Below are 14254 nucleotides of genomic sequence, written 5' to 3'. Positions count from 1 at the left end.
GCAAGCTCACGCCTGCGACCGCCGCTTCGCAGCGGGCCTGGGGAGCGCCAGCGCGTCCCTGCCCAGCCAGACCGGGCCGGGCATGCTCAGTGCACCTCCCGGAACCCGGCTCTCTAGGGGCCTGGATCCGTTCTCCGGGTTTTTGAGCCTGCCGAGGGGGCGCAGAGGAGGGGAAGACCGGAGACAGTCAGCGACTTGTTCCGCGCTCCCTCCTTCGCGCCGGCTGCGGCCGCCCGCACCGCAAGATGCAGGCCAATCAGGGGCCGGGGGCGGGGCCTGGGCCGTCACGCCCTCCCTCTGGGCTTATTGAGAGTTATATCAAGAAATTCAGTTCAGAGAGAGGAGAGAGAGGAGAGAGAGAAGGAGAGAGGGGCAGAGGAGAAGGGAGAGAGGGAGAGCACGCGACAGAAGAAGGAGCGCCTCAGAGTCTCTGAAGCACGAAAGAGATAAACCGATTAGGAATTTTTTGGCAACTGTCACTCGGATAGCAGCCAGAGAATTACCATCACCCCAACTCTGACGTTTTCTACAAGAAGTTAGAGACTTAAGCCGTATTGACGTCGGGTGGAAATGGTATGCTTGATGCTGTGGAAAATACTCCTGAGCTGAAGAAGTGCAACTGGATGTTGTATGTGTGTTAAATATCCCGAAAAACCCAGAGCCAGAGGGTAATAGAGACGGAATGTGGAGAGAATGACTAACGACAAATCTGTGAATTTGTTCTCTGGAGTTGCTAATTTGCCAGCCCGAAGCAACACATTTTACGAGGAGGAAACGTTTTGCTGCTTGTGATTTCTCCCCAAACTGGTGCTACCAGATGCATGGCTTTCTATGTATCGGAACAAATCATTCCTAACTGCAGCATACTGGGAAAGGGGAAAGGTTGAGGCAACTAACGTAAGTGTAAAGTTTTGCATGTACAATTGTAAATTCTGTGTTTCGATATGTCCTCGGTGTAGACGAGGGATGCTTGTAATTGGGTGGACGGTTGGGGCAGAGCTCACCTACTCAGCTATATCTGCATCCCTACCTGCATCTCTGCTGGAACTAATCGCGGGCATCAGCTACTGTGCAGCCTAATGCAGATAAGATTAGAGCCTGAGAACCGACCGGTCCCACTCTAGGAGGTAGCTGTCTGGAACCTTGCACCATCTAAATTGCACTTAAGGGAGCACTAAACAGAAGCCCCTTTACCTGCATTTTGCTTTGCAGTTTTAATGTGTGGCAAATGTTACTGATATTGTAACCGGAGATCAGGATTAAGAAACTGCCTTTTTTTTCCTCTTCTATGCTTAGTGGGAAATATTGTGGTATTACATGGGAATGTTAGCTGCGTTTCACTAACATCTCAGCACTCTCTTTCATGTCTAGGACAAGGAATACTATATTATTATACGTTTTGAAAAGTTTTAATGTGTTTATTAATCCTCGTGGGGATAATATGTCAATATGGAGAAAAGAGAGTAAGCTCTGGGTAAGAAATATGAAGTCTTGGTATTGTGCTTTTAGGCAATGGGGCTATGTAGTAGCCGGTGACTATCGCCTCTGATGCTGCAGCAGCATATCCGGATGCTTGTCTCCCAGTAAGACTGTATGAGAAGGCAGTTGGAGAACTGGGAGGAAAGGAAAAGGTAGTCTTGTGAGAAAACAGAGATGACTCAGTGTAGCAGAGGAGAAAACACGTTTGACGTGTGACAAAGCAATTAGCAGGAGCCACAGCTAAATACTTAGGGTTTTTCACTCTCACCTAAAAGAACTGAGGGAGGTGGGTTAGAGGCCAGGAGGTGGGTAGCACAGGGGGAGGGGAAGGAGAGAGCAAGAATGCATGTTTGGAATTAAAATAGCCTTCTAAAAAACAACGTGGGCGAATACAGGTAAAAATAGCAGCTGTCCTTAATTCAAAAGTAGAAAATTTCATTTTCTCTGGGCAAATGCAACAAGCAGGAGCTATTTAGCGTTTTTTGTTTTTTTTATCCACAGAGTTAACTTGCAGACAGTGCCAGAGCAAACTGCCATGTTTACTAATATGTAGTGGAAAATACAATGTGATTTTTTTGATGGTCTGTTTTTATTTACTGAAGAATAATATTGTCTATACGATTGTGTTGACAGTGGCTGTCTCCAAATAAGTGATGAGATGTAATGCATCCTCCAGTCCATGCACGCTTCCTCTTGCAATCCGTGCAGCATTCCTCAGTGGAAACCTTTAAGCCCTAAAATTCAGGAAAAGAAAATAAATACATTATCATGGACCTGAGGGATTTTTACCTGTTGGCTGCTCTGATTGCCTGTTTAAGGCTGGATTCCGCAATAGCTCAAGAACTTATATACACTATTAGAGAGGAATTGCCTGAAAATGTGCCCATAGGAAACATACCAAAGGATCTGAACATTTCTCACATCAATGCTGCCACAGGGACCAGTGCCAGCCTTGTCTACAGACTGGTTTCTAAAGCTGGGGATGCCCCTTTGGTGAAAGTATCCAGCAGCACTGGAGAAATTTTCACAACCTCCAACAGAATAGACAGAGAAAAACTCTGTGCTGGAGCCTCTTATGCTGAGGAGAATGAGTGTTTCTTTGAACTTGAGGTCGTGATCCTCCCCAATGACTTTTTCAGGCTGATCAAAATAAAAATAATTGTCAAGGATACCAATGATAATGCCCCCATGTTTCCATCTCCTGTCATCAATATTTCCATTCCAGAAAACACTTTGATCAACAGTCGCTTTCCAATTCCGTCAGCAACAGATCCTGACACAGGCTTCAATGGTGTACAGCATTATGAATTGTTAAATGGGCAAAGTGTTTTTGGACTGGATATCGTGGAAACTCCGGAGGGAGAGAAGTGGCCACAATTGATTGTTCAGCAAAACTTGGATAGAGAACAGAAAGATACCTATGTGATGAAAATCAAAGTGGAGGATGGAGGCACTCCACAGAAATCCAGCACGGCCATACTGCAGGTCACAGTAAGTGATGTAAATGACAACAGGCCAGTGTTTAAAGAGGGTCAAGTGGAGGTGCATATTCCAGAGAACGCTCCTGTAGGTACCTCTGTAATTCAGCTCCATGCCACTGATGCAGACATAGGCAGTAATGCTGAAATCCGGTACATTTTTGGTGCCCAGGTTGCCCCTGCAACCAAAAGACTCTTTGCTTTAAATAATACAACTGGGCTGATTACAGTTCAGAGGTCCTTAGATAGAGAGGAGACAGCCATTCACAAAGTGACAGTGCTGGCTAGTGATGGCAGTTCTACTCCTGCTCGAGCAACGGTTACCATCAATGTCACCGATGTAAATGATAACCCTCCTAACATAGACCTCAGGTACATTATAAGTCCCATCAATGGCACTGTGTATTTATCTGAGAAAGATCCTGTCAATACTAAGATTGCTCTAATTACGGTTTCAGATAAGGACACAGATGTGAATGGCAAAGTGATCTGTTTTATTGAAAGAGAGGTCCCATTTCATTTGAAAGCAGTATATGACAACCAATATTTGTTAGAGACCTCCTCTTTGTTGGACTATGAGGGCACCAAAGAATTCAGCTTTAAAATTGTTGCCTCTGATTCTGGGAAGCCCAGTTTAAATCAGACTGCCCTGGTAAGGGTTAAGCTTGAGGATGAAAATGACAACCCACCAATTTTCAACCAGCCTGTAATTGAGCTGTCAGTTTCTGAAAACAACCGACGTGGGTTATACTTAACAACTATTAGTGCCACAGATGAAGACAGTGGGAAAAATGCAGACATTGTTTATCAGCTTGGACCCAATGCCTCCTTCTTTGATCTGGACCGAAAGACAGGAGTTTTGACAGCTTCCAGAGTGTTTGACAGAGAAGAACAAGAACGGTTCATTTTTACAGTAACTGCCAGGGACAATGGAACCCCTCCCCTCCAAAGCCAAGCGGCTGTGATCGTTACTGTTCTGGATGAGAATGACAATAGCCCCAAGTTTACTCATAATCATTTTCAATTTTTTGTGTCTGAGAATCTGCCAAAGTATAGTACTGTGGGAGTGATCACAGTGACAGATGCAGATGCTGGAGAGAATAAAGCTGTGACTCTTTCCATTCTCAATGACAATGATAATTTTGTGTTGGATCCCTATTCTGGAGTCATAAAGTCAAATGTCTCATTTGATAGAGAACAGCAGAGTTCCTACACTTTTGATGTCAAAGCCACTGACGGAGGACAACCACCACGTTCCTCTACTGCAAAAGTCACCATCAATGTCATGGATGTCAATGACAACAGCCCGGTTGTCATTTCTCCACCTTCTAACACTTCCTTTAAGTTGGTGCCCTTGTCAGCCATTCCAGGCTCCGTGGTAGCAGAAGTTTTTGCAGTGGATATAGACACTGGAATGAATGCAGAACTCAAGTACACAATAGTCAGTGGAAACAACAAAGGCTTATTTCGGATTGATCCAGTAACAGGTAACATTACTCTGGAAGAAAAACCAGCACCTACTGACGTTGGCTTGCACCGTTTGGTGGTCAACATAAGTGACCTGGGGTACCCTAAGTCTCTGCACACCCTCGTGCTTGTATTTCTTTATGTCAATGACACTGCTGGCAACGCCTCCTACATCTACGACTTGATCCGCAGGACTATGGAGACCCCGTTGGACAGGAACATAGGGGATAGTAGCCAGCCCTATCAGAATGAGGACTATCTCACCATCATGATCGCCATCGTCGCCGGCGCCATGGTAGTCATAGTTGTGATCTTTGTCACCGTTCTGGTGCGCTGTCGCCATGCGTCAAGGTTCAAAGCGGCTCAGAGGAGCAAGCAGGGTGCCGAATGGATGTCCCCAAACCAAGAGAACAAACAAAATAAGAAAAAGAAAAGGAAGAAAAGAAAGTCTCCCAAGAGCTCTCTTTTGAACTTTGTCACTATTGAAGAGTCCAAACCCGATGACGCGGTGCACGAGCCTATCAATGGGACGATCAGCCTGCCGGCCGAGCTGGAGGAGCAGAGCATAGGGAGATTTGACTGGGGCCCAGCACCGCCAACCACCTTCAAGCCTAACAGCCCTGACCTGGCCAAGCACTACAAATCTGCTTCTCCACAGCCTGCTTTCCATCTCAAACCAGACACTCCAGTTTCCGTGAAAAAGCATCACGTGATTCAGGAGCTCCCGTTGGACAACACCTTTGTCGGGGGTTGTGACACCCTTTCCAAACGCTCTTCCACTAGTTCAGATCACTTCAGTGCCTCAGAGTGCAGTTCCCAAGGAGGCTTCAAGACAAAGGGCCCCTTACACACCAGACAGGTAAACGAGCACTTTTACTGGTCTATAAGTACTGCATACAAGTGCCCAGTCAACCAGTATTAACGTGCCAGTGTGTCTATTGTTTTGGCCTAACTTTAGCTTAGTTATAAAGAGGAAAAAAAAAACTTGACCCCTTTTTCATTCCTCTGGGGCTCAGTCAAGAATGTTTAGAACAGCTTTGAAATATCTGAGTTCTGAGAATTCTTTAAGCTCCCTGTTTCCTTCAAATGGCAAAGGATGAAAAGAGGACATTATTCCAAAATGTCCCAAGGTAGTATTTGCTGAAGAAGAAACCCTGTCCTGATATGCCAAATTCTGCTCCTGGGGTTTCCAAACTGACTATTTCATGATGTTCACTTTACCTTTTGATCTAAAGAGTCACCTTCAAATCTCAAGTTTTAAATGACATTTGAAGGTCTGACTGCAATTACAGTCAGAGCTGTGCTTGGTAAAGGGGTTAATTTTTTTTTAGTCTCTGAACAAGATAGTAGAATATTAAATGTACATCAGCTGTGAAGCACATGGTCACTGAAAGATTGCAACTAAGCCATAGAGGAAGTCTTCTCTTTGATTTCAAATTATTTTATTGTAATATATTAAATTGGGTATTTAATAGATTTTTTTAGCATCCACAAACGGCCAAAAACTCTTTCAAAAAAAGGGGGGAAAAAAGGAATGCTTTCTGCCTAATATAACTAATTTATAAAGAAAAGAATGAATCCATTGTAAATATTCTCTCATCTTAGTAATGCATAAGTGATCTGTCATAACTCGTTTTAAACTGTGAAATATGCCATATGAAGAGGGATTAAGAGGCTGAGAAACTCATATTTCAACCAAATCCAGAATTAGTTTTTCTTAGGTCTAATAATTCCTTGTTAATAAAGATTTAAATGCAGCGCTGTCTAATTTATTTCACTGGTGCTTGTCTGTTGCCACAAAATTTGAATATCGATAACAGCCTGTAGATGGCACTCGGGTATCATGTCCCTCATGCTGGCCAGGTGCCAGTCCCGCAGTCGCAAGGACAGGGGGGGAGGGAAGGATCAAGCTGGTAGTACAGCCAAAGATACCTTTTATTTAATGGTAGTTGCTCTGGAGCAACTAGCATTTAAGTTCATTTTGCTTGCTTTTTTGTGATTAGCTCTCACCACACCAACTCTAGGATTTCATAACGCAAGTTCAACCTTTGTTGGTAAGGAGTCCACCTATGGGGATGGCCCATATGTACTTGTTAAAAATAAAGAACATGTAGATTTTAGAAAATAGAGTAAAACAAAATTAATTTGCAGTCATTGGTCAGTCATTGGAGAATCAAGAGTTTTTCTTTATCGGCTGGGTAGAGTAGGATGTCTCAGTATTTTATTGAAACTGTTTCCCCCTTGACATCTATAATTTATTACTCTGGAATGACTTTTAAGGCTTCATGATAATAAGATATTTATAAAAATAATTTTGACAATGAATCACGCAGCTACTCCCAGAATATTAAGTATAATGTCTGTGGTTATACAACTTAAAATCTCCATTTCTTAAAGTAGAATATTAGACATCTAGAGCATTTTTAAAATACAAATGCTTAGAGCTTAAATACATAAGATTAAAAATTTAAATCAGTATACAAGTTCTGAGGGAGAATATGAGGTTATTTTATACAAGTCAAAGTTGGAACAAGTAATAATTTTTGTGTTAACTTTATTAATATTTGAAAAGAGGTCAATGTTTTAAAATTTAGAAATTGTTCAGACTTAGTAAAGGTTTTCAAAAGTTATGCTAAGAAAAGTAATTTATAAAACTAAAGGGGTTTAACTGAAGGTTGCTATTTGAATGAAAAGAAAGAAAATGGGGTTTTGTTATTTACTTTTATTCTGAAGGTCACTTATAATATCCTTAGGGTATTTCATGATTTTGATAACGATCTTGAAAAAACTAACACGATTTACAACTTTTCATGTCAAAGCTGAAACTTTTTTTTCTAAAGAAATCTTCTGATGGCCTTCCACATCACCTTTCTTTTCATGTGAGTGTGGTGGGTATTTGCAGATACACAGAGCCGCTTTCTCTGACTTCTCCCCAAAGTTGAACCTGTATGTAGTACAGGGACATAAATGTTAAGTGCAATTCAGCAAATTATGGAAAAGATCTGTTGTTAGGGCTTAGTCAGTCATAAAAATATTTTGTTTGTAGGATGTAATCTTTCCAATAGGATGCTGAGTAATTCTCTACCCGGAAGGACAGGGCATTTTAGACGTTCCTAGGACCCTGTGTCACTTTGTAGTTCTCCTGTAAGCATTTCAATGGTCAAATGCAGCTGTAATTCATTTTCATGATAAGGAGACATTGACATGCTGTTTAGAATTTTTCATGCTGACAAAGAAAAATTGTGATGTTGGCGGAAGTAGTATTGGAAACAAATAGAAAGGTGGTGGTCAGAAGAGCAAGCACCATAGTTTTAGGAAAAATAAGCATTTTTTATGAATGAAGTACATAAAACATATACTACCCTTTCATTGATCTAGACGATTGTTATCGGAAAGTATTCTAGTTAAACTTAAAAAACTTCTTTTAGCTCTTTGATTTTATAGTGGTTTCTATATAAATGTGCTCCCAAAGCTACGCAATTTTGAACAAGTAATGTTTATTACTGCGAAAGTTTTCCAAGTAATTTACAACTTCACCTATAATCTGTAAAGATTTTGTGAGTCAGCACCATCGCTATTAACAGGAACATTCTTTTACTTTATGCTGCTAATTGATACCTGAGTTAAATGCAAGATTCTGGAGTAAAGAATTAGCCAAGTTACATATCACTAATTAGTATTGCCTATACAATGAAAACACAATGTCTGACTTTTCCAAGTTTGTTTGGGTTCGTTTGGGGTGCACGGATTCCTATTTTGTCTGACTCTTCCCCTCGCTGTTTCTCCCTTGGTTAACCAGCACAGAACATAGGAAACAAATGCGAATCATAGTCTTCATTCATTTTATTCTACTAAGCTTTCATTTTGCCTAATGTAGCTGTCACTGGGTTTTCCATACATTGTTTTTTACAATTATCTGGAAGTGCCTTTAGCTTTCACAGATTGAAATTTCTTTTTTGGCAAAATACTTTATCTTAGTATTTACTTATACACACCCAGACACACACACACACACACAACCAACAAAGGCTAAAAGGATGACAACATAATTCTAGTAAGGTTTTAAATGAGAAGTTTCATTGGTATACTTGCTTAAAACAAAACTAATATCATTCGTATATATAATTGTAAAATACAGCGTTATATCCCTAATTGTGGGACATCTCAGAATCACCTGAAGGACTTGTTAAAACATGGATTGTTGGGCCCCACCCCAGAGGCTCTAATTTGGTACCAATCTACATTGCTAAGAAGTTCCTAGGTGATGTTGAGGCTGCTAGCCCAAGGCCCACACTTTGAGAACTACTGCCTTAGCATATACAGGAATGGGAAAAGCCAGCCCCTTTCCCTTCCTGTCAGCACATCCAGAGGACTTGCTTTGCGCTGCCCAACTCTCAGCCCACTTATTGACAGCTGTTTTATTGTAGCTGGAGGCTTTACAGTAGGCTGTTTATTGCTGTTTCCCAACCTGTTTGACAGCATTTGGGGAATTAATTTTCTTAGCCCCTGTGTTCTTTTTTTGAGGGAGAGTTTGGGGGGGGGATAAATGAAAATATTAAAGTCCAAAAAACTAGCGGCCCATTTACACTTGACAACTTCTTCCAGTAATAAAACAATCTGGATGAGTTATGCTAGAGTTTGGTTCTGAATAAACAGTCAAATTTAATTTTCTAAACGAAATGTTCATTTTAGAACTTTAAACGTCCTCACTTTTCACAATGTAGAGGTATTGGCTTATATATACATTTGTGTATATATAGAAGAATTTACGCATTGAAAATGTGCACACATGCTGTACTTACCTGTGTACACGTTTTTATTTTGTACACAGAATTGCTTCAATTCAAATCATTTAGAGATACTATATTACATTTATTATTACTTTTCATTTTGGGGCAATCTACTACAACCACTATGAAATGTTGTTCTGCCGTGTAAAATGCACAAGACAGTTACAGGATTGATGATAATTAGAAGAGCCAGAAAGGGAAATGCAATTAAAAGGGAAGGGAGCAAATGTGAACTCACGTGAGACTAGCGAAAACTTTCAGGTATTTTCAGCTATTAAATTTTGGAGTTTATAGATAGTGATAGTTGAACATAGGTGATGTGTCGAGAAAACAATGTTCCTCCAGATGCAAACATTATTTAAAAAATATTATCAGTTATGATTTTTATTTCTACTTCTCTCTGGCTAAGTACTCTGTGGTTATGAAGTCAGTTACTCATGCTTGTGAGGTAGAAGCTGCCCAGAACCCCTGGGATATTGATTTAGGATTTTGAAATGAGGATGTGTCCACTGTTCATACTGGTTATCTTTCCCATTGGAATTTGTGAGATGAAGATTTAATTATTTTTTTTTAATCTTGATATTCCCAGATTATGAAATCAAGGGACATTTTGACATTCATTGCTCATAACCATAAGGAGTATAAAAATGAAAAGTTGCCATTTTATTGAACTTATATGTCTGCTAATTCCTGAACACTTGTTAACATGTAGAAAATAATTTGAGTAGTTAAAAGATTCCATTCTGTTATGTTCTACATTGTGTTGCAATAGATTCTAGACATAGAGGCCAAGTTCATTAGTATCCCCTCGGTTTCAGATCAGTCATCCTCATGGATTTATAGAACAGGCTTTAGTATCATAAAATTTCAACTGCAAATATTGTATGTACAATAAAATGTTATATTCCTAATATTTAAATAATTTCAAGCTACTATTTATCATTTCATGGTTGCACAAATTAAATTAAAATTTATGAAGTAGTAAAGATAAGATAGAATTAGGATTTAATGTGAACCACAACTATGAAGTCAGAACTTCTCATAAGAAATTTTGATTTTGATTGAATCTTGATTTTCATATTATGTACAATATCTATAAATAACAGGAAAAATATTATATATGGTGTCTTAGCACATTATTTTTCACATTGCATTATTTTACATGATGGTATTGAGACATAAAGTGACACCTTTAAATCATATTTTCTTGTAATCTATGTTTCTGTAGCTGGTTTTATTTTATTTAAATTTTGGCCTTTCTAAATATTTTTTGTTTATTTGGAAAAATAGTATATTCCCCAAATACGGAAGACTCCAGTCATACCAACCTGGGTTTTTATGGGATTTCAGGGCTAAATCAAATGTCTGTATTTGACTTTTTTAAGATTTGACTTTGTTAAGCTCTTAGCTTGTGTCTACTTAAAGCAAAACTGAATCTCGCGATTGTTTGCTACTTTCACTTAAAATCCTTGGGTAAACTTCTGAACTTAGTCTGTTTCCTTGATGGTGATCTTCTATTAAAAACATAAATTAGTCTCTTGCTGTGTTAGTAAATTGATTAATATCTTACATATTTAACTAGTTGGAAAGTAAGAAATATTTCGTGTAGATTCTGTTTAATTTTGCCTTTTTTAAAAATTTCTCTTTTCTGAATGCCAAAGTTCTCAGTCAGACTTAAAGAAACTTTTAAACAAGTCCTTGGCAAAGTTCAAATTATTCTTGAAAACCAACTTTACATTTAAAATTTTATCCATAACTTAATACATACCAGGGCCCTAAAACTTGTATCGGGTTTCTGAAAAGGTGACTCTAATCACAGTGCAGGTATCGAGAATCTGGGAATGCAAGTCTGGTAGAGGCTTACTCTAAAGTGTCAGAGAGGCACAGGAATCAGATCTCCTCATAAGGAATAATGTTTATGTCTTGTGGCCTTTTTAATAGTCAGCAACGCCCCTGCTCGGCATCATACTATGTAAGTTATAGAAATGTAAAATACGATCGCTCATGGACATAAGAAGATATACTCTGTTGTTTAAGATTTCATCAGCTGTTTTTTCAGAAAACTGTCATAACTGTCAAATATTTCATCTGGAAAGGAACACATGTTTTTTGCCTCTGTGTGATTCAAACCTATTGGGCTGCCAGTCATCAGAAAAACAGAACAAAAAATATATATTACCATGATTGACATTTTGCTTTTGATTGATATTATTTTTTTCCTAAGCCAGGATTCATTAAAATGTGATGTTTCTAAATAAGTGAAACAACTGCCCTTTCTCAAAACAATAAAGAGTGATGAAAGGAATAAACTGAAAACAACCCATATTTAATCTCTCTCACTCATATTTTTGTCCTATAGACAGTTTGTCTCCTGCAGACGAGAGCAGTGGCAGAAGCAGTAGACTTTTCTGAGCCACAGCGTATATGTAACTTTAGGGAATTCAGAACTTAAAGGTATTCATTGGAGATCTGTTTTTACCTATTTATCCATTGTTTAAATGGCATGTGGAAATATTTTTCCTTGATCTTTATCAGCTTGATGTATTATAGTGCCATAAACACATATCACATGTACAATGATGAACTTGGGACAACCTGTACAGTTAGGAATGTGATGAACTTGGGACTACCTGTACACTTAGGAATGGTGTAAAAATAGAAGCCCAGGCAAGATCTTTCAGAAATATTTGATTGATTCTCTCTAGTCACTTGACACTAATTTTTCCAGATTGTTGAGACAATATAAGAAATTAATTTATCTGCTCTTGAAGGGAGTCCACTACCCGCAGCTTCACCACTTATTAATTTATATTTTTAATTATATGCACTGCAGGAATGAATGAAAATTTGGTCAATTTTATCATGTTTGCATAGTAGCTTGTATTTTAACATTCTCCCACAGTTTCTCTAGCTGACCATCTCTGCATTTTGGTATTGCATTCCTTTGTTATTATCTGCTCCCTAGGCCTTTTTCAGTCTGGTAGCAGTTGATTAAGAAACACGCTAATCCCTTTCAGGGTATTGAGGAACTAATGGATTGCAGAGTATTTGTGTCTTTAAGCTTCCATTGTAAACGGTATGAAGAATTGTCATTGATCTGATATTTGCATATATCTCTCCCAGTGCTAGTTACTTTGCTTCCTTTTTTGTCCCCTTAATCTTCAGCTTTCATTCTGAGAATATTTATTTTAGTCGGAAAGAAGCATGCCAGTGATAGAAATTTGGGATTCACCTCCAGATGAATGCCATCACAGACAGGGAAGCCCTGGCACATTTTGCATAGATCTGTATGAACACAGTGAACCCTTCATAAGCTCTTAGATTGCAGGAAATCAGTGCTGAAAATTAAGTGGGGTTTTAAAGATTTGCAAAGTAGAGAGCTTTGTATAATGCTGGTATTGCAGGTGCCTATTAAATATGAAGTAAAGGCTTTGTAATACAGCTAGCTAACACATTTCCCTCCACATTAGAGTGATTTATAGCCCAGGGAATTAGTCTTGCCTATTTTTTCCGAATACAGAAACATTGGATGTGTCTGCAAGAATAAAAATCTCAAATACATGCCTTGAGATGGGCAGATTTGCTCTTTGATGATTCTAATTATTCAAGATAGACTGTTCAGGTCTGCTTGTTTTTACTTCTGGTACCTCTGATGCCCAAAATCCGGCCTTCACCTCTCCCCAGAAGAAATTCTCAATTGTATGTGTAAACTCTCCTCCAAACACAAATTAGATTAAAACTTTAGGTATCTGTAAGGGTATGTAGCATTACGGTAATGAAGAGGTCTGGATATTAAGTGAACGCTTTCATCCTCACAGGAATGCTATTGAATCATTTCTCAAACTGGATTTTTAGAATTCCTCTTTGCTCTGTAAATAGTTCTTATTGGTAGCTCCGCATTTCATTCTAGACATATATGGAATGAATATATTTACCTTTATGACAGTGTGCAGCAAATGACTTGGAGTTTTTTAATGCTTAATGTCTTTGACTAGCCCTGTTAGACATAAATTGGAGGAAATAGCCATACATATTTTAAAATGATTTTACAAAGCCTGTATTTTTGCCTACTGGAAAAAAAAATATATAATCCATGTACGTCCTAGCAGTTGGCTTGTGAGAGTGATCATAAATGATAGATTGTGAAAACAAAACAGCTTTTGTGCAAGACAATAGCCACTTCAGTACAACAGATGAGGTTTTTTTTTTTTTTTTTTTTTTTCCTTCCCATTAAACAAATCTCAATAAGGGGAAAAAATAGAAACCCAGAAAGAATTAGGAAATGAAGCTGTATTTTTTATAGGATGAAAATGTCTTCTGCCGATAGTAGTAGTTCTTTAGTAGATATTTTCTGGAAATAAATATGCTGGTGGCTTTCTGGATAAAATGTCTGTGACCAATCTGTGCTTCTGTGTGACAGCAGCTACATGCTGAGTACTTTCAAAAGCATAGCTACCTAGGACCCTGCAGGAAACATTGGGTAGAGGGTGTGAGTGACAAATGGAGACAAATGGAGTGAGTTCTGAGCTGTGAGTTGATGCCATCCCATATCATATTTTCATGTCATGAACCAACTTTCACATTTTAAGTCTAATATCAAAATAGTCTTTCTTACCTGAGTCAGCTGTGACACACCTGGACTGGCAACCTTCTTTGGTGCCACTTCTTGATCATTCCCTAGGTAGAATACATTCTTATTATTAAAATACATCTGGCTTCTTCGTTTCTTGATGGATTTTAAAGTGACACAAAATTATTTCTGCATATCTTCCCAAAATGTGTATGTGGGTGTGCATATATTTTTTTTTCTTAAGATAACCATAAAGTGTCAAATAAGAACCATGATGTATCCTTCTTGGTGGAATAGTAAATTTGGATTTATTTGGATTTATGATTTCTGACAATATATTTTTCTTGTGCTACTTTAACAATAGTTTTTATTACCGACGCCTTTTTCAAAATTAAGGAGTAATCTTTGACTCTAGGTATATAGGTTAATAATGTTTCAATGCGTTCCCAGCCCTTTTAAATTTCCAGCAT

General features: G+C 38.7%; 1 protein-coding gene across 4 annotated transcripts in view; it reads left to right on the top strand.

Annotated features, from left to right (window-relative positions):
* Positions 1-329: 329 nt before the first annotated feature.
* The window catches only part of PCDH9 (protocadherin 9), an 879176-nt gene continuing 865251 nt past the window's right edge, over positions 330-14254 (top strand). For all 4 annotated transcript variants that reach the window (XM_023513423.1, XM_023513422.1, XM_003790161.3 and 1 more), the window contains exons 1-2: positions 330-897; positions 2113-5283. In XM_023513423.1, the coding sequence (XP_023369191.1) occupies positions 2248-5283 (3036 nt within the window). In that variant the 5' untranslated portion in view covers positions 330-897; positions 2113-2247. The remainder of the gene's footprint in view (positions 898-2112; positions 5284-14254) is intronic.

This window comes from Otolemur garnettii, unplaced genomic scaffold (assembly GCF_000181295.1).
Source record: "Otolemur garnettii isolate 467f Iridium unplaced genomic scaffold, OtoGar3 scaffold00040, whole genome shotgun sequence".
In the NCBI taxonomy this organism is placed as follows: domain Eukaryota; kingdom Metazoa; phylum Chordata; class Mammalia; order Primates; family Galagidae; genus Otolemur; species Otolemur garnettii.
The sequence above is the reverse complement of the archived record's forward strand: the minus strand, read 5'-3'. Positions and strand labels throughout refer to the sequence as shown.